The following is a 19662-nucleotide window of genomic DNA, read 5'->3' on the forward strand; positions in this document are numbered from 1 at the left end:
GGAATGCACAGTACATCAGACGTAGGGAAGAATGTGGCAGGAAAAATCAATCTGGATCAAACTGGGAAAAACCTTAGTTCCACAATTGGCAGCATAGGGGCCTTTTTGGAAATACGAAGAGTTTGGAGCCAGATTATTGCCAGGAGTCCACTACAATCAAGATGGGGAGTTGCTCAAGCAGTTAAAGTAAGATAGATGACAGACAGGATATTGAGAACTGAGTGAACACAGAAAATTAAAAACAAAGAAGAGTCAAAAAAGCAACTCATCCTCCAAGATCCAACAGACTACAGGGATTTTTTTTAGATAGCCACTTACTGCCACCTGGCGGATAGACAAGACTTTCCCAGCATTAGCAGCATCAAGCCACTTAAGATGTTGCATATTTTTCTAATAAAAATAGATAATACTGAACACTTTATCCAGCCTCTTGCTAATCAGCCTCTAAAGTTTCCGTACTCAGCTTATGAGACACTGTTCTAGTTGAATCTAGTTAGAGAAAACTCCCAAATGCCTAACAAATGACACAATAGGAGGTAAATGATCAAATATTAAATTATGGGATGTTGATACTGACCTGAAATTTCAGAATACAAAACCATTTGGAAAAAAAAAAAAAAGCATACCACAAAAAAAACACAACAAAACCATTTGGGAGGTTGGCTGAGGCTCCATGGATATGGAGAGCCATTTCTTTAACCTAAGATTATTGAAGAGAGCATCTTGGTCAGAGGCAATCATGAACAAAACATCCTAGGAACAGAAGTGAACGGCGCAATAGAACATATAGAGGTTTAAATATTTACAAACTCTGTAAGTAATGGAGGGTCTACAAAAGGGCGTGTGTGTGTGATATAGTACCAAAGGCTTTTAAGACCAATCTAACATTAGAATATAAAGTGGAAAAATTAGGTCATTAACATGACCAAGTACCTCAACTACTAAACTTAAGGATACTCAAACAACGAAAGCCACTTGTCCTAATTAATGGAACAATCCAAAGTTAGCTAGGACTTCCCTGTGACAGTGGTTAAGAATCTGCCTGCCAACGCAGGGGAAACGGATTCGAGCCCTGGTCTGGGAATCCCACATGCTGTGGAGCAACTAAGCCCATGCACCACAACTACTGAAGCCTGCGTGCCTAGAGCCCCTGCTCCGCAATGAAGAGTAGGCCCCACTCGCCGCAACTAGAGAAAACCCGCATGCAGCAACGAAGACCCAACGCAGCCATAGATAAATAAAATTTATTTTAAAAAAACAAGTTAGCTGAAGGTATTAAGTGGGCACTGAACTGCTAGAGAACATAAGCTTTGCAATTATCTTTAACTAAATAACTTTTTTTATTTATTTCTGGCTGCGATGGGTCTTCGTTGCTGCACACAGCCTTTCTCTAGTTGCGGCGAGCAGGGTCTACTCTTCATTGCGGTGCACAGGCTTCATTGCAGTGGCTTCCCTTGTTGCAAAACACGGGCTCTAGGCATGCGGGCTTCAGTAGTTGTGGCACATGGCCTCAGTAGTTGTAGCTCGCGGGTTCTAGAGTGCAGGCTTAGTAGTTGTAGTGCACGGGCTTAGTTGCTCTGGGGCATGTGGGATGTTCCTGGACCAGGGCTTGAAACCGTGTCCACTGCATTGGCAGGCGGATTCTTAACCAGAGTCACCAGGGAAGCCCTAATTTTTTTTTTCCTCATTTTTTGAGCCTACCTTGGGATAGAGAAGACAAAAAAGGCTACCCAGATCACAACATAACAATCTAGTACTGTTGGTGTGGATGATTCATTTGCACATAAATTTTATCAAGAGGACACACTCAAGTGCTATTAGAGCACTGTAATCTGGCCATTCCTTTATATTCCCAGGCTCATTTAATGTACCTCTCAAATGCCAATCAGGGCTACATGCTTTCCAGAAAACCCCATCAAGCTCAGCTAAACACACATGCTCCTGCTAGTTGTACTTCTGACTCCTACTCCTTAGGTGGGAACTTCCCCTCCACAAACACCAGCACTTCCAGAAAGGAGAATTAACAGCCATCTGGGATTTAAGAGACAACAAGAAGATAAATAATCCATACACCCAAAAGGCCAAACATTTTTTTATTTTCAAAAACAACTTTATTCATGACACATATTAAAAAAAAAACTCCCACCCCCTGGAAATGAGCTAAAAAAATAAACAAAATCCACCTCCCACCTCCCTGTCCCCACTTCCTCCCATTCCCTCCAAACAAAAGGGAAAAAAAGGCAAAGGAAAACAAAACAAAACAAAAAACTGAAAAACAAAAAACACCCCAAAACCCCCCAAAACAAGGTAGTGCATTTCCCCAGGGGAAAGGGGAATTTACACTGGAGCCGCTGGGAGCGGATCGGAGATCTTCCGTCTACAGAAACCTGCAAAGAAAGACACTCAAAACAGAAAAAGAAACACAAAAGGAAACAAAATAGATCACCAGGCAATCTGGAGGGGCAGGGAGCCAGAAAAGAGGAGTGGGGTGGGTGGTAGACCTGGCAGGACAGGAACAGGCAGGAGGGGACTGTGAAAGCTAGGGAGAAGATGGAGGGAAGGTAACAAGCAGAACAGTTTGGTGTCCTTCCAGAGCCCTGGGTAAAAAAAACCCCTCCTACCACCCATGCCCACCTACCCTTGAGCAGCTCGCAAGGGGGCAAAGGGGGACAGGGAAACAGGGGGAGCAGCTTGCGCGGTTGAGACGTGTCCATGGCGAATCCCCAGAGTGAATGAGCAGCCCCCTGCCCCACTCCCTGGGCCTTCCCTTACTCCCCAAAGCAGGTCCCTCCTCAGCAGTTAGTTATGGGATTCTCCCCCCTTCCACAGTATATCTTTTTTTTTTTAAAAATATTTTTTTCCATCAAGGTCATCTTCTGTTTTTCTTTTTTTTTTTTTTTTAATTCTTTTTTTTTTTCCTTCTTTCCTCTTTTTTTCCTCTCTCTCCTCCTAATACACACTTTTTTTAGTAAGGGGAATACCATGATGTCGCTCTAGCCCGGCCCCTGGAAGAAAGAAGGAGAGTTAGGTGTTAACATGATCACTAAATAGTTCAGTACAAGCCCCTCCCCGTGGGCCCTCGCCCCAGTTATTGAGAAGGGAAGAGGGGAAAGAAGTTTCCCAAGCCCTAAAACTGACCCCCACAATCCCAGAAATAGTGACACACCTAGCAAATGGGAGTGGGGAATTAACTGTTATTATCTCGCCAAACAGTGGCAATAAAGAAATGCATCTGAGACATAGGGGCAAGAAAAAGGACTCATTGTTTATCCAGATTTCAGTTCTCCACAGCTCTTAAAAGCGAGGCTCTCACCAACAGATCCTCCCTAACTCCTGGGAGCAGACAGGTAAATTTTATGAAAAGCCAAGGTCTATATGCCTAAACCGTCTATTTAAATGTAAAGAAATGGAAGTAAAGTGAAGCAACAACATGGGTGCCACACTAGGCCCAGCGAGAAAGTTGCAAAAGACTGGCTAAAGAGTAAGTATCTCGATATCCTCCCACATGGCTGTTGAGGAGGATCAACCAGCCTCTGGTTTTCATCCAAGGGAGCTTCAAACTTCAGCCCCTCCCTAACTCTGGGAAAAGTAGCAAATGTCCAAACAGTGCTTTCACTGCTCTGAGGCCCTGTTCTTCCCAGGCGTTCTGTGTAAACACCTTCACTGCCATCAACTCTCAAGGAAAAAAAAGGCTGGGTGGAGAAGCATCTCTCAGAACAGGGTGGAGAGATCCAGCCCTTATCACCAATTCCTGCTCCAGAAAAAGATGAGACTGGCCTCCTGGCCTGCAACTACCTTCCTCACCCTGCACAGGCAGGAGACCAAGTCCCCGGAACCAAGGGGAGGGTAAAGGAGGGAGGTTCCTCAGATGAGGAGAGAAGGAAGCATACAGGGCTCATGGGAGGCGGGGGAGAGGAGCAGCCCATCTATCCTGACCTGTAGACGCGACCCCGGGGCCTGCTGTTAAAACCACTGTAGAATCGAGAGCGGGAACTGTTGTAGTTGGTGGTCCGGGCACGGTATCGGGCTCGTGGGAAACCCCGGTCTGTTGTGCTGATGCCTGGTCTGTTGGTTCGTTTTGGGATCACCTGAGAGTGACACGTACAACACAATGCCTTAGAGCCAACCTGGAGAGCTTACAGAGAACCAGAACAGCAAAGGGCACAGGGCTTACCTTGATTTGTCTTCCTCTAAACAGGGACTCATCTAAGGCCAAGGAAGTCCTCACTGACTCTTTGTCTGAGAACTCTATATATGCAAACCTGAAAAGGGTAATTGCCACTTTATCTGAGGATACAAATAGCAGCTCACAGATCAAATCCAACTTGCAGGCATGCTTTGTTGGAGCACAGTGTGTTCATATTTTTAATTATTTGTCCAAAAAATTCTTAATGGAAGATTTTAATCAAAATTTGCAGCTACTCTTAGAAAATTATAAGATAGGATACAGAGGGCCTGGTTTTCCGCAAGGCAGAAAAAAGTGGGGGCCAAGCAGAAGGCGCCCCCCCCTTATAGTTCATGATCCCCCCACAGCCAGCCCCCATCTCTGTTATCTGTTGGCCCCCTGGAGGCAACTTTATGTGCAATCCTTGATATGTATCAACATTAACTCCTACCTTAAAAGACAGACTACTTACTTTAACATCTAGGTAACTTACTGCTCAATATAAAACATAATTTATCTATTTTTTAACAGTGACTAAAACGACCTCAACTTCCCCACTTACCCTTTGGGATGGCCACTAAATTTGTCACACAGTATAGTAACACGGTTGACTGAACCACAGCCATGAAAGTGTGCTTCCAGCTCTTCTGCTGTTGCACCATAGTCCACCTGTGGGGGGTACATTTCACAGGTAACAGAGCAAACTCCCATCTCCACAGGTACCCTGCCTAGCCTTTGCGCTGGGCCATCCATACACACCAAAGCACATCAATATCTAGTTCTCTAAGGAACAAACCTCTTTTCCTTCCAACCCCAGAGCCTCTGCTAATCACCATTACCTTTCACCTCATTCCAACCCTCCCTCCACCCCTTAAATCCGCCACCTATCCTGGAAATGGTTCCTTTCAAGACTCCTAATAAATAATCCCCCAAACTAAGAGCTTTCCCCAACCCCAGTCAAGGCTCTGGTACATACATTGCCAACATAGATGGAACGGGCATCAGCCTCCATCTTCTCCTCAATGGACATGATCACTGGGCCAGCTTTGAAGAAAAAAGGATCAGGAAAAAAACGCTTGTTTTCTACTTGGCCAATCTATGCACCACTACCACCACCACAAGCAGCAGCAAAGGTAAAGACTTTGGTCTGTTCTGTTCCCTGCTGTACCCATTACCTAGAAAAGTCTAGCATGCAGTAGATACTCACTAAATACTTGAAAAATTAAGGAATAGATTTATACAGTCTCAAAAATCGAAGAAAACAATACAGGAATTCCCTCCTGCCCCCAAATCAAGTCCCTATTGAGTAGCTTTGGTTAAAATGATTTGAAAAGTGAACAAAATTAAGTCGGCTGAGGCTGGACATTTCTAGATCAGAGGAGAAGCCCCCTGGCAGCTGAGCACTTTCTCTTAGGACGCCTAACTAAAGGTCTCCAACTGAAAGAAAAACTATTGGACTTGAAGGTCAAATACCAGCTAGCAACCTCCAAAAAGGGTAGTGGAAGACTAAGAACAAAGAGCAACACATTTGTAACAGGGACAAAGGGAGGCACAAGACTACCATCACCAAAACATAGGCCCCGTCTCACAAAGGTCAGAAAAACACACAATGACTATGACTGCAGCAACTGCCCAGTAATTGCTCAGACAAGCAGCTCCAAGGTTCCGAGCATCTAATTCCATATAAACCGTGCTCCGATAAGCCTTTCAATCTCAGGACCCGGGTTCCGCGTGCAACCGCCAGTTACTCACCATTACCTGGAGGTGGACTCATATTCATCTGCTTCTCTACCTCGTTCTGTAGCTCCTTTAGCTTCTCAGCTTCTTCCTCCATCTCCCTGACTCGAGCTTTGATCGCTTCCAGCTCCTACAAGGAGTGGGGAGGATATCGAGAACAGCTTAAGAGGAACCAACGCAGGGGCTCTACCCTGCTCTCCTTCCGCGCGCGGCCCCAGCCATGCTCGGCCATTTCTCTCGCCCCAAGCGAGGGCCATAATGAAAAGAAAAGCAAGCTACCTTCTCTAGAACAACACTAGGCACCCATGACGCCCGAATCAACCCGGCTGGGCCCCTTCTGGCGGTCGAGGCTGCGTCCCCAGCCCGGCCCCAGCCACGTTATTCCCCGCCCACCCCCATCCCCCGCCCGCCTCCCGCTCGCCTGAGCTCTGGGCCTCCCGTGACACGGCCGGCCAGTCGCCGGCCTGCTCGTTCGCCCTCCTTCCCTCACCGGGTCCTCAATGGCGCCGTCCCCCGGGTCACCCTCGACCAGTCCCGGCTCCTCCTCCTCCTCCTGGCTGCCGGGGGCTCCCGAGCCAGGCCCAGGGCCCGGAGCTCCCGGGGGGGCACGGGGCCGGGGCGGCTCCTCTTCGGGCTCGGGCTCCGGCTCGGGCTCCAGCAGCAGCTCCTCAGGCTCCAGTTCCTCAGACTCCAAGCCGTTTCACCCTAGACCAGTCCCAGCTCCTGCTCCTCCTCCTGGCTGCCGGGGGCTCACGAGCCAGGCCCAGGGCCCGGAGCTCCGGCGAGGGGGGCGGGGGCGGCACGGGCCCGGGGCGGCTCCGCTTCGGGCTCGGGCTCCGGCTCGGGCTCCAGCAGCAGCTCCTCAGGCTCCAGTTCCTCAGACTCCAAGCCGTTCCCGTAGTCCCCTGCGCCCCCCGGGGCCCCCTCCCCGGCCTCCCCGCCGGCCCCGGGCACAAGATGGCGCCGCCGCCCCGGCCCGGAGCCCCGACCGCCCGCAGCCCCCGCTGCTGCTGCCGCCGCCGCCGCCGCCGCCATCGCCGCTCAGACTGGGGCCAGCCGCCCAGCGATTGGAGAGCTGCGCCGGCCACGCCGAGGATTCATTAGTCAAGCAGCCTGCCCGTCACCACGAGCTAGGACTCCATTGGGGACTATTACTTGGCAATCAAATAAGACCCCACCCCTAAGGCGGGGGATTGCGCCAAATTCTCAAATCCCGGTAGGAGAAATCGGTCTGTCAATCAACACACGTCCCACCTCCTCTCAAGTCCTTAGGTAACAATACAGCCTAGCTGTGACGACATTCCTGCTTCTCCCCCGCCTAAGGGCGGGTCCGCGAAGTATGACGCTCGGTGATTGGCCGCTGGCAAGGCGAGTGGAAAGGACCAATCTTCCGATCGCCTTGCCGAAGTGGCCCAGCCTCAGATGCCGATTGGCTCGCGAGATTCGAAGGGCTGACACCCGTTTCGTGACAGGTGAACCTTGCCCCCGAACGGACTGCCGGGCTCCCAGTGAAAGCCGAGGTCACATGACTGGTCTTTAGGAGGACGCCATCTTGATGCTGCTGGTTGCCAACTAGTGAGCTCTTGGAAGGCATAGGCCGGAAATACTGCGGCGGTTTCTGGAAACTGGTCTTCTACCAGTAGATGGGATGTTGCTGGAAATGGAGGGTTCTGAATGGCGCTCTCTAGGAAGGAGCTTATCTTTCCCACCCAGGTTATTGGCACCACCATCCACCAGGTCTCCCCAAACCAGAAAGCAGGGAGGAATCCTCACTCCAGTACTAGTCATGAGCCCTGTATGTGCTGTCTTCCTGCACAGGCATACTTTCCAAGCATTCTGCTCATGCCCCAGTTTCATTTCTTCTCTTGCTTGGACTGTTTCCTGCAGCCGCTTAATGGGTCCGCTTCCAATGGGTCACCACTCCAATCCACACTGGCCAGGTTAACTCTCAAAACTCCTTACCGAGGCCTTGGAGACCTCCAGACCACGCTACTTCGTGAATGTTGTTTCCACACTCTTCATTCCAGTGGGTGTATCTGCACCCAGGTCTGTGCCACTGTACATGCAGTCCTTCAGCCAGACCACTGCAAACCCCGTCATCACCTCCCCTGTGAAGCCTTCCACTAACTGGCCTCCCCTCCTCTCCCATGACAAGCGGACCTACCTCCACTGTGCACTTAATCATTTTGTGCTTCCCTTCCTAACTAGAGCTTGTGAGAGCTTGGAGATGAGAGGCCGGATTCTATCTACATTTGCATCTCCACCGTGGGGCAATATGCCTAGCACATAGTAAGTATCCAAATAAATGTTTGTTGACCAAAGGATACATTGACTGGGGATCTGGGTGCCACCCTTCATCTACAACGCTTTCCCAGACCCTCCTTCAGACCCCAGAGGAATTCCACCTCACCGTTGCACTCTGAGATACCAATGAGACCTAGCCCTGGAAAGCAGGGTTGCCATAGTTTAGTGGTGATCCTACACATTTATTAAAAAGGAAGGAACGGCAGTGCTAAGTTTGCAAGAGGGATAGTTGCAGCCAGACCAAGCTATGGTTTGAGAGCCAGATTCACATGAGCCCAACCATACAGTTACTCAAACAACCTGGAGAGGATGTACATGACTTGGATAAAGGGATTTGAACAAGAGGAGATGCCTACTAGCAAACCAAAAGTCAAAAGCTTCATAGTATACCCCACTCTTCCCCTCACCCTCATTTTTTCACACAGATCCTTACCTCAGGAACAGGAGAACTTGGAGCAGAGTCACAGTTGCTTAAAATTTCACTGAAAATTACTTCATCAGCCATCTCAGCTTCAGTGGTCTGGGAGAACTAAGTTGCGCACCGCAGACAATCTCTAAACGATTGTGAGTTTGCTGGAAGAAAAATCTTTTCTACTGATTTTAACCAAATCAAGACTTGGATGTTTATTGATACTTAATTTAAACTAAGAAAGCCAATTAAGGGAAATGTGATTTTTAAAATAATGCCTTTGAACCCCAGTTTTGTTGAGCACTTGATTTTGTAACAGGCACCATCCTAGACTCCTTGTTATGTTATCTCATTGAACTCTCATAACAACATTATGAAGCAAATAGTCCCAAAACCATAACCTTTTTTAGGGATGAGGAAAGAATGAAGTAACTCCCCCAAGTCATAACTAATTAGAAGTGAGCAGGGAATTCAAAACCAGATTTCAAAGCTCAGATCAAAATTTCTATAAGGTCTGTTTTAATACACAAAGATAACATTACGTACAATGCTGAAGCTGGAGAAAGACTAAATTCCAATAAGAAATAAATGTTTAGGCAAACTATAATTACATCACAAGATTATTATGCACCTATTTATATTTTTTTATGCGCCTATTTTTTTTACAAAAAGGTTTACACGTAGTGTGTGATAACTTATAAAAATAATTTTTGTTAGGCCAAAGAAGTAGGATGTAAAATTGTATATAAAGTATGATTAAAATTATGTACATCTGATTTTTTAAAAAAACAACTTGGGCATTGGAGAAAAAAGGAATAAGAACCAGTACAATCTGTTCTTTAGCAATATGCAACAAAAGTTTTTAAAATGTTGAGATTCTTAACACAGTAATTGTATTTCTTATAATCTGTTCTAAAGAAATAATCTAAAACCTAGGTAAACATTTGAGAATAAAGATGTTCATCAAAGTGAAAAAAAATGTAAACAACTTGATTGTCCAAGTGGGCACTTTTCAGGAAAATTGTTAGACACACATATATGTAATTTTATATAGTCATTATGTCTTCAAAACATTTTTAATGACAAGGACAATGCTTGCAATATAATGGTAAGCAGAATTGCAGTGTACAAAATTGTATATACAGTATGATCATAAAATATAAGCACAGACAACTGATGGAAAAGAAATATACCAAAATGTTAATAGTGATTCTCTCTGGGTAGTAGGCTTATTATGATTGATCTTCTTTATAATTTTCTATGTTCTATGATTTTTCCCACAATATCATATATCATTTTTACTTAAAATTAAAAAAAACACTCCAGCTTCCAAACTTACTCTAATAAGCATGATTACTTTTACAAACACATTTTTAAAAGATATTTGAATGGTGATCTGTAATATACTTCCCTATTAGACTGAAAGTGTAAAAGGCAGGGACACCTTCTTAATTATATTTGTATTGCCATTGGCTATCACTGTGTGCTCAATAAATGTTAACTGAATGGATGATCTTCTGTAATAAGTTTATATCCTGCCTGTTGTTGATGCATAGAGAACATCAAAGAGATAAGTTTTCCTCTGAGAATGAATTTTTTTTTTAATTGGTGTGTAATGATGTAAGATTCACCCATTATAAGTATACTTTTCCTTCAGTAATAACCTGTCAATAGGGGGCCGTGGAGTTTCGGAAAAACTGAAACTCAGTGATGTTTTGCCCTAGAAGAAGGAAAAGTATGTTAACAAAAGTGAATGATCTGTCGAGTTGAGAAAAGGAGAATTAAATCAGTAAAAATGGATGAGGGCATGTCCAGTTCTGTCCAGAAGGGAAAAGTTTTCTCACTAAACATATAAATACTTGGCTTCCTAATAGTTTCATCCCCATTTTTAACTCCTGCTTTGAAAATTTTACCTTTACTGGCTGCAATAATTCCCTCTAATCTCGAAGTACCTTGTTTAATATGGTAGCCACTCGTCATAGGTGGCTACTCAGCACTTGAAATGTGAATGGTGCTCTGAATTGAGATGTGCTGGAAGTGTCAGATATACACTGAATTTCAAAGACTCAGGATGGAAAAGATACTTGTGTAAAATAACTTAATAATTGTTCAGTATTAATTACAGATTGAAATTATAGTAGTCTTTATATACTGGGTTTAAAAAAATACTATTAAAATTAGTTTTACCTGTTTCTTTTTGGTTTTTTTAATGAGGCTACTAAAAAATGTAAAACTACATATGTGGCTTGCATTTTTTTTGTTTTGACTTTTAAAAATTTTGATTGGAGTATAGTTGCTTTACATGACTTGCATTATATTTCTATTGGACAATGTTGACACAGAACCTTGGAGCCTTGATCATTTACTTACCTCTGTTTTGGAGCCAACTCCAATTACTTTCTAATGCAAAGTCTGGCCCGACCTACCTTAACTCCCTAGGTCCAACCTTGCATGGAAGTGGGGTGGCCATTTAAGTGAGAAGGAGCCTCTGTTGGGCTGCTTAATTTCCATTCTGCTTGGTTAACTTTTAGAAAACTTTGTACCTGAAAAACTTCTTTTTTATATGTTCCTTATTTAAAAATCCTAAAATACTGATAGCAAAAAGAAAAAATAAAATCACCCATAACATCCACCACCCAGAGATAATCACTAATGATATTTTGGCATATACCCTTCCTGAAACTTTCAATACACAAATACATATAGAGGTATATATATGTGTGTGTATATACATATTTTTTTTAGCAAAATGGGATCATACCATATATTCTGTTTTCTAATCTATTTTCTTTTTTACCTAATAAGATAACAGAAATATTTTTCCATGTCAATAAAAATATTTTTCCAGTTTCATTTTTCATGATTTTACTCAGAAGTTACCTTAGAAATGGGGCCTTCCCCGCTTACTCTATTTAACATTGAAACCTATACATACACCTTCCCAATCCTGCCCTAATGAATTATTTTTCTCCATAGCATTTGGCACCTAACATGAACTGTTATGTTAATGAATGTCCTGAAAGTTATTTATGTAGGTAGGTAGTTATTTAGCTTTTGTTTGTTTCCATTACTAGAATGAAAGTAACATGAAGGCAAAAATTTGTGCCTATTTGTTCACTTCTCTACCTCAGTGCCTAGAATTGTCCTCAGCACACCTAAGATGCTTGAATATTTGCTGAATGAATGAATGACTGAACGAATAAAAAACTAGATAGCATTCCATTATATTATGTTTTCTGGTTGATTTAAAAAATATTGTTAATTTATTTGTATCTCACCTGTATCCACATTTAAGGCAGCTTTTAAAGTTTTCAAAGGATCTGCTCTCAACTAAAAACAGAATATTTATAATCCATCCATTTGCTAGAAAGTGTAACTAAATGTTGCCCAATTTTTATCAAAAGTATCATTTGGGTAAATAACATTCACAGAGAACTGTCTGAAGCATAAACAATCCATCTTTCCATTTAGATAGTCTGAAATTTAGCCCTATTTTAAACTATGGCATCATAGAGCATATTTGAGCTAAACTGTGACGATCCTGATAGAACCAGCTTAGGACCTCCTGAATCCCCATTTGGTGTTTCTGCAAGAAACGGTAGTGTAAAACTCAACATCATATTTGCTGTCAGGTGTTATAGAGGGTGGTGTCCACTATATCACTCAGTGTCTTATCAGAAGAGCCACAAAACTTTTTGCCTACCTTGAGGAACTGAAAGGTTTTATAAATCCTAGGAGGGATGTGAATCTCATTGTGTTTTCCAATTTTCTTTAGCTGCCAAGAAGCTCAGAGTTGAATTCATAGCCTACCTTTAGTATTTGGGAATACTGCTTATAGAATGCTTTTCTGTGTTAGTTTTCCTTTTTAATATTTCAATTTTCCCTTTACCCTTACTTTAAAAATCTATATTTTCCTATTGTTTTGTCTTTTGTGTATTATAGTAAGATGCTGCAAATGCTTTTTGGAATTAGGCAAACTATAAACCAGTCAAACTGCAGTAGGGATAAATATACTAGCTATCATAGCCTGACGATATTAAGAGCATCTAATTCCCTTTTCCCTAGAGCCATGTTCACCAAGCCACTCTCTGATTTTAACATGGCTTGTCCCGTAGATTTTTCTATATAGAGAGAATAGAAATACAACACTGGATTCCTCTAAGCAGTGTATTTCTCACTACAATTTAACACATAAACCCAAATACCATTATATTGCATTGGATTATAGAAAGACTAGAAACTCCCACTTGTAATTTAAAATTAAGATCACTACTCCTGTCAGACATGATTTTGATGTGGTCCTAGACTAGAAGTACAGAGGGATGGGCTGAACAATTCCTGTAGATCCCATCCAGTTTAGCAGTTTGCATTACAATGGCTGAACCCAAATGTCTCAGGGGAGCAGGAAAGTAAGCAAGGGCTCCATTTTTGCCAGACTTATTTTAAGTCTGAAGTAGGCAGCAGGATATTGAGGAGAAATGCTCATTATCACATACTTCTGATTTAGCGGCTGAACCACAACAGGGGGCTTGATTACATCATAAAGATTTTTGGTAGGTTTTGTTTGTTTTGTTTTGGGTTTTGTTGTGGCCATCCCAAAGTACCATATACACACACCCTCTCAATGCTTGGGTTGGCCCAGATGGAGTTCTTGGCTTTGGGCATTTGGCTAGGATGGGGGAATGGGAGAACAACTCTGATTTTCTTTTTTCTTTTTGGCTGCATGGTGCAGCTTGTGGGATCTTAGTTCCCTGACCAGGCATCGAACCCGGGCCCTCGGCAGTGAAAGCGCAGAATCCTAACCACTAGACCGCTGGGGAATTCCCTCCTTTTTTTTTTTTTTTTTTTAAATTTTTTTATCTCAATACTTTCCCAAATCCCTATTAATCTAATTCTTGGCCTTAACAAGGTCATGATGAGATGCTTAGATCAAGAAATGTCCTGACCCCAGGCTATACAGTATAGAAGTCACAAACCCTGCTCAGTCCTTCTCATTAAACTTCTGGGTTTTATTTATTTATTTTTAATACGACCATTACATATTACACAAAAATAAAAGTCAAATGAACTTGGTATTTATAAATTATTAAATAAAAATACAGGAATATATATTTATATTTATAGAGCTTTTTCTTTTCTTCTAAACTAACCAAATCTGTTCTCCCGCCGCTTTATGATTTTAAAAAAGTAAAATAGTGTATGCCCTAGAATAAGTGGGGAGTGGGATTAATAAGTGCAGGACCTAGTTGCCCTACCTCTGCTCCTTCCTTGGCCTAAGCAAAGTCCCTATTTGTCCCTTTGGGCTCTGGAGAGCAAGAAATACCCTCTCCACCTATTTAATCTCTGAAAAATGGCAATAAGATTTATTTCCCTTATTTTTAAAAAAATGAAATGGATTTAAAAATTGGGAGCCATACTCAGCCTTCTTGGCCAAGAGCTAATCCCAAGGAACTATATGGCTCTAGAAGAGAGTCGCTAGTTTTCCCTGACAGAAGAGTCTCTGGGGTTTCCATTCCCCCTCAAGCTCAGAAGGGCAGGACAGGTCAAAACTGCCCTCTGTGGTCCCATCCAAGCTATGCTTCCGGGAATCCAGACCAAGCCCTTTTACCCTTTCAGAAAACAGCCTCTCCTTCCACCCAGGTGTGAAGGCCTCAGAGCCGGGCTTTTTGGTAACCGGACCACGGTCCCTGCTACCTCTGTTTGCTAAAGGTCCCCAGGAAAGCTACCAGGGCTAGGCGTCCTGTGGTAGAGGGTAGGGGGAAGAGTCTGACCCAAACCTGGGGGAGCACAGGCTCCAATTTGGAGCTGACGGTCTAGTCAGTGGTTTTCCAACTTTGTTTTTCAGCAGCAAACCCCTTAATGCAAATAAAATCTTACCCTGAACCCCGATATGTAAGACGGCTACAGGGGAGCTGTTCTGTTTGAGGGCAAGTCGCCTGGCCTGCTCAGTGCCCCCGCTTCATCTCCCCCAAGGACTCCTGAGGCAACCCCTAGGAAACTTCGGGGCTCTGCCAAGCAGTTGGAAAACCACTGGCCTAGTTTGTCCTGAGCAAGTCAGAGAACCCCCCCCACCCCAACTGCCTGCCACAGACTGGCTTTGAGTGCCTGGTACCAGCATACTCACAACAGACCAAGTGGCCCATGCAGTCCACCACCTCCCCTATAAATACCGTTAAAAAGTGCAGCCCTCTCTCAAAAGCAAAAGTCTGAGCTAAACACCTGAGGCCAATTTTGGTCCCACATTCTAGTGAGTACAACTATGTTGCCACATTCTGGGACCAAGTGAAAATCTCCAAGAGTCAACCATGGTCTAGCTAAGCTGGTCAGTGCTCAGGATCAAGGGCAGGGTTCTAGAGCACTGTGTCAGAAGAAGTCAGCATTGGAGAGCAGCAATTTTAGCACCTAGGAAAGTGCAGCAGTGAGGTCTGGCTCAGGGCATACATCTAGAGTGAAATCATGTCTTTCTCAAAAGAAAAAGCTGTCATCTGAATCTGTTTTAGAGGACAGGGAGCTCTAAAGTTAACATCCTCAGACTCTGAGGTACAGACAAGTAAAACCCATGCAAACAGCGTGGCTTCCAAGAAAATATCAATGTTTCTAGGTCCTGGGAGGTACTGTGGAACCCAGACACCTGGCCCTTAATAAAGCAGCACCAAAGCCCACCACATGGAATAGGCCAGTCACGGAGTACACGTCACCCTCACATTCATGGGGTTCAGAGCTGGAATGTTCCTCTCAAGACATCAACAGTCTCTCCGAGACACAGTGCAGGACCCAGACTGTATTCCAGATCTGCATTTACGTCCACACACTCAAAATGAAAATTAGTAAGAGCCCCAATTTAGAGTTTAAGTTTGGGTACAAAAGGTCCCAGAGATAGGGAACACTTTAGGCACCAGTGTGCCCCAGAGGGAGAGGAGGGCAGCAGGCAGCTCCAGCTCCCGAAGCCTCCACCCACCGCAGGCTCCGCAGCCCTGCCTTTCTGTCAGAGCCCAGGAGGCAGCAGCAAGTGCGTGATGCACAAGGAAGGGGGACAATGAAGGAACAAGGCCAGCTACAGAACTGCTCTTCTCTCCAAAGCCCTGCTGACGACTTTCTGCAGAAAAGTGGCCAGAGCCCTCAGTCTGGATACAGTGTTTCTCCCTCAGCCTTGAGGCAGCAGGACAAGGGGAGAGGGGAGGGGACGTTGGGAGGAGGGACAGAGAGCTGCCCCTTGTTCTCACCACTGCAAGAGGGAATGTTTTCTCCTCGAGGAATCCCATCGCCACCAGATTAGACAAGCAGCCCAGCATGCACACGAGCACCCGTGCACATGCACACGCATGTCCCAGCAGCCCATGGTCACAGCCACCTCTCCCTATCCCCTGAGAACCCCAAGCTCCCATTCCAAAGGGATGTTCCTTCTGTGTTTGCCCCAAATCTCATTCAAAGGAGACGCCAACCCCTTATGCAAGTCCACCTTCCTCGGGGCTGCAAATCAAGCTCTAGGTAGAGTTTCGGGTGCCTACACCTATAGGCATGATCCCTCCCACCTCCCCCCAACCCTGGAATGACTCCATCTCCTGACTTTCCCAATACATTCCACAGTATCTCCAGTTCACTCTTTCAACTGCCTGCCTGGCACACTCAGCTCTCTTGCACGCTACTTTGCCCCTTCCCATCCCCGTTCCATGCCCATCCTTTCCCCCACTTCTTCCAAGGGCATTCCTCTGCTCTGTTCCTGCTCTCCTGTCCCCCAGCCACACCTCGCCCCACCTGGCCCTGGACTTTCTCACTTGCTAGCAAAAAAGGCCCCTACAGTTACCAGGGCCCCCAGTGCCACGGCCCCCGTCAGCACTGTCCTCACTGAGGCCCAGTTCCCCTCCCGCAGACGCCGCGCCTCCTCCAGGGCCCCGTCCCCGTATAGAGCTGTGAACTCCGCCTGTGGGAGAGAAGGGAAGTAGGAGAGAAAGAAGGAGAAAGGGATATCAGGAGAGGAAAGAGTGGAGAAAAGAGGAGAGGGAGAGTTCCAGTTCCATCCACTGCAAGCACTACCCCACCCCCAGCTCCTCTCTGGCCCAAGCTCCTGGCCGCCAGCCCCTCTGATACCCCATGAGCGCCTGGCTCATTTGCCCTTCTCTACCTCAACTGAATCCCATCCTTTCCCTGGCCAAAAATTCTGCTCAGAACTGGCATCCTTTGCCAAGGTTTGCCTTGACCACCACCCATCCCTGATCCCTGACCCCCCCATGCCATGTACTCAGGTGTAAAAAATTTCTGATGGCTGGATGCCATTTCTCTGCAGGCACCACACTGTCTACTGTGTATTCTGTCCTCTGCTTTGGACCATGAGCCCACCCAGTGATGACTGCATGGCAGCCCTGGAGTGCAGAGTCCAGTGATACCCATAGTGAGGGCATCTGATTCCACCCAAACAGGGAGACTCAGCCCCCACGCCTCATTCCCAGCACAGCCGCCCCCAGCTCCAGCCAGAGCCCCCGTCTTCCCCCTGGAGACCAACTTTTCAGAGGGATGTGCAGGGCAGCAATGGAGAAGTTTCTTACCCAGCCCCCGCTGCTGTGGATCCAGTCGGCCAGTCGCGTCTCCAGGTAGGCCACCATCCACTCCTGCACTTGTCCCACAAGTGGCTCCATCTCCTTGTTGACACTCTCAGCACACAGCGCGGCTCCAAAGACAAAGAAAGCCACAAGGCGGCCCCAGTTGGGGCCCCCTTGGAAGAGTTCATCAGAGACCTGGGTGAAGCGTTGCTGGGCCGAACCCGGGGTCACATGCAGCTGAGCTGCCAGATCCGAGAAGGTGCGCCGGAAGCGAGTCTCGAACTCATCTCCAGCTGCCCGCATGGCTTGGTGCAGCGGGTCAGCTGCTGGGCCCTCCCCGGGGCCAGCTCCACAAACATAACCCTTCTGCCTCAGCTTATAGCCTACAAAGTCTGCCACTAGAGCCCGTGTGTCTGGGGCCGAGGCTGGGGTCGCCATCCGGGCAGCTGTAGGAGTCAAACACAAAAGGCTGGCATGAATATATGGTCAGAGACCCAGAAGGAGGCATTTCAGGTTTGGCCAGCCCATGAGACAGGGAGGGAGGTGAGGGGAAATCTCAGAAACCACTGGGCCGGGACGGGTAAGAACAAGGAAATTAGGCCATGGTGTGGGGCCAGGGCATAAGGGGCTGGCCCTCAAATTCATAATATGCCAAATTAAATGTAAAACAAGTAAATTTCACCTAAAATACTTTAGATTCTTTTCATAACAAGACAACAACAGCTCTATGACACCTCTACACCTCCCCCACCAACCCCGCCACAGTACACACCTTTTTGGCTAGAGGAAGGGGCTTAGGACCTCCCCAGAGGCAAGATGTGAAGATGCTGGCAGAGGCACAAGATGGGCGAGGAGACAGGGGCTGAAGGGAAAGGGGGAGAAGCAAAGGGTTGCCCGGGACAGAGAAGGAAGGGGACACTCACCCAGCCTGGATGGCAGCTCTTAGGACCCAGCGCTGGTGGCAAGGAGCCCCCAGCTGGGGCCTTTCATCCTCCTGCCCAGCGTGGAGCCCTGGGAAGGGGAGGGGGAGATCAGAGCTAGGTGGGGAAGACCAGGGATCAGGGTCTGGGCTGAGAAGGGCTAGGGTTGCAGCTCCCGGGACCAGGCCCCTGCCCCCAACGCTCTACCAGCTGTATGGCCGAATCCATGTTTAATGACTGTCCTCCCGGGAAACCCAGGGCCAAGGGCTTCCTGCCGACACCATCTCTACTCCCGCTCCCCCCAGTGCAGCCCAAAGGCCCAGCTCCTCCCTCACCCCCACCCTCAGCCAGTCTCCAACCCCGCCTGCCTGCCAGGTTAGGGATCTCACGGGTCAGGCCGCTGCCAGGATCCGGCTGTTTCCTGGTGCAGGAGCTGGGAGGGAGGGAGAGAGGGAGGAAGGGAGGGAAGGAAGGAGGGAGGAGTAAGGGGGGGCGGGAGGGAGGGCCCGGCGCCGGGTGATGATGGGGCCCAGAGATGCGTCCAGAGAGAGGGGCGGGGCTGGGACGCAGGCTTGGGAAGGGCCACAACTCAGGAAGAGAGAGGGCCGCTGGAGGCCAGGAAGAGCAGGGCCAGGAGGGCATGGAGAGCCGGACGGGGCTCCTGACCCTGGAGGCTACCCAGAGAAGCCGGCTGAGGCTCAGGAAAACTTGGAGCAAATGCAGCATTTCCAGAAGGTCTCTGATGTTCCATGCACTTGTTGAACTTTTCCAGCCCTGGAGTGGGTGCCCAGAAAAGAGGAGCAGTTCCCATTCCGGTGGGAACTGCCTGCCAGGTGCCTCATCCTGTGGAACTGGCAGACGTGACACAGACACCAAACACTTCACTTCCCCTTTTCTCCAGGACCTTTAACCCAGTGGTCTCTATGTGAGCTGGGGCTTTAGCCAAGCATCAGGGAGTCAGGACTTGGATCGCAAGCAGTTTCTGCAGGTAACTTCTTTATCTCTTCTCTTTTTTTTTGTAATTAGATTGGTTTCTTTTTTAGTTCTTTCTAGCCAACATATGAACTTATTCTCATTATGAAAAAGTCAAATAATATGGAAGTGTAGAGAAAAAAAATACAAGTCCTCAATCCCCCTCCGTCTGCCCTCCCCCAATTCCACCTCCCTTCCTGGAGGCTGCCAATGTCAAGGTTGATGTTTATCCTTTCAGATTACATATATATATATGCACATACATGAACGTCTATCACTTATACAAGGCAGTATGTTTACACAGGGTGTGAAGCCATCTGACTGACCACAGCTGATCCACACAAGGGCACCCTCAGGCATTCTGATTGGGGCCCACCAGCTCTTGCAGCTGGCACTTCCTTCAGCTCCATTTGGAGGGCTCTCCAACCAAAGGCTGAAAGAGGTAACCCAATTTTCCTTCCCTGCTGGTTCCCTTTGCTTCTACCTCCAGTCCAAGCCTTGGTATTCCCATCTGCCTCTATGGTAACTAGAGAAGAAAGGTCTTTTCTGTAAAGATGGTGATGACTAACACATTTTGAAGACTTATTAGGTACTAAGTGCTTTCTTTACACACTTGAT

At 46.6% G+C, this 19662-nt stretch overlaps 1 protein-coding gene across 6 annotated transcripts; it reads right to left on the reverse strand.

The window, feature by feature from the left end:
• Positions 1-1915: 1915 nt before the first annotated feature.
• LOC102975296 (bcl-2-like protein 2) lies at positions 1916-18550 on the reverse strand. 6 transcript variants are annotated; one of them, XM_024133866.3, is made up of 9 exons: positions 18462-18514; positions 18076-18163; positions 17159-17598; positions 5918-6032; positions 5142-5209; positions 4728-4834; positions 4175-4262; positions 3937-4088; positions 2074-3005 (listed from the first exon to the last, which is right to left on the reverse strand). In XM_024133866.3, exons 3-9 carry the CDS (start codon positions 17588-17590, stop codon positions 2966-2968), a joined length of 1002 nt encoding a protein of 333 aa, XP_023989634.1. In that variant the 5' UTR covers positions 17591-17598; positions 18076-18163; positions 18462-18514; the 3' UTR covers positions 2074-2965. The 6 variants fall into 6 exon arrangements, 5 of the variants coding, with proteins under 5 accessions (XP_023989634.1, XP_028351441.1, XP_007100486.1 ...); XR_008618636.1 differs by lacking the exons at positions 17159-17598; positions 18076-18163; positions 18462-18514 and adding exons at positions 1916-2031; positions 6393-6514 and having other exon boundaries at positions 2342-3005; XM_028495640.2 differs by lacking the exons at positions 17159-17598; positions 18076-18163; positions 18462-18514 and adding exons at positions 6393-6536; positions 6725-6937 and having other exon boundaries at positions 2079-3005.
• Positions 18551-19662: the final 1112 nt, after the last annotated feature.

Source organism: Physeter macrocephalus, chromosome 11 (genome assembly GCF_002837175.3).
Source record: "Physeter macrocephalus isolate SW-GA chromosome 11, ASM283717v5, whole genome shotgun sequence".
Taxonomy (NCBI): domain Eukaryota; kingdom Metazoa; phylum Chordata; class Mammalia; order Artiodactyla; family Physeteridae; genus Physeter; species Physeter macrocephalus.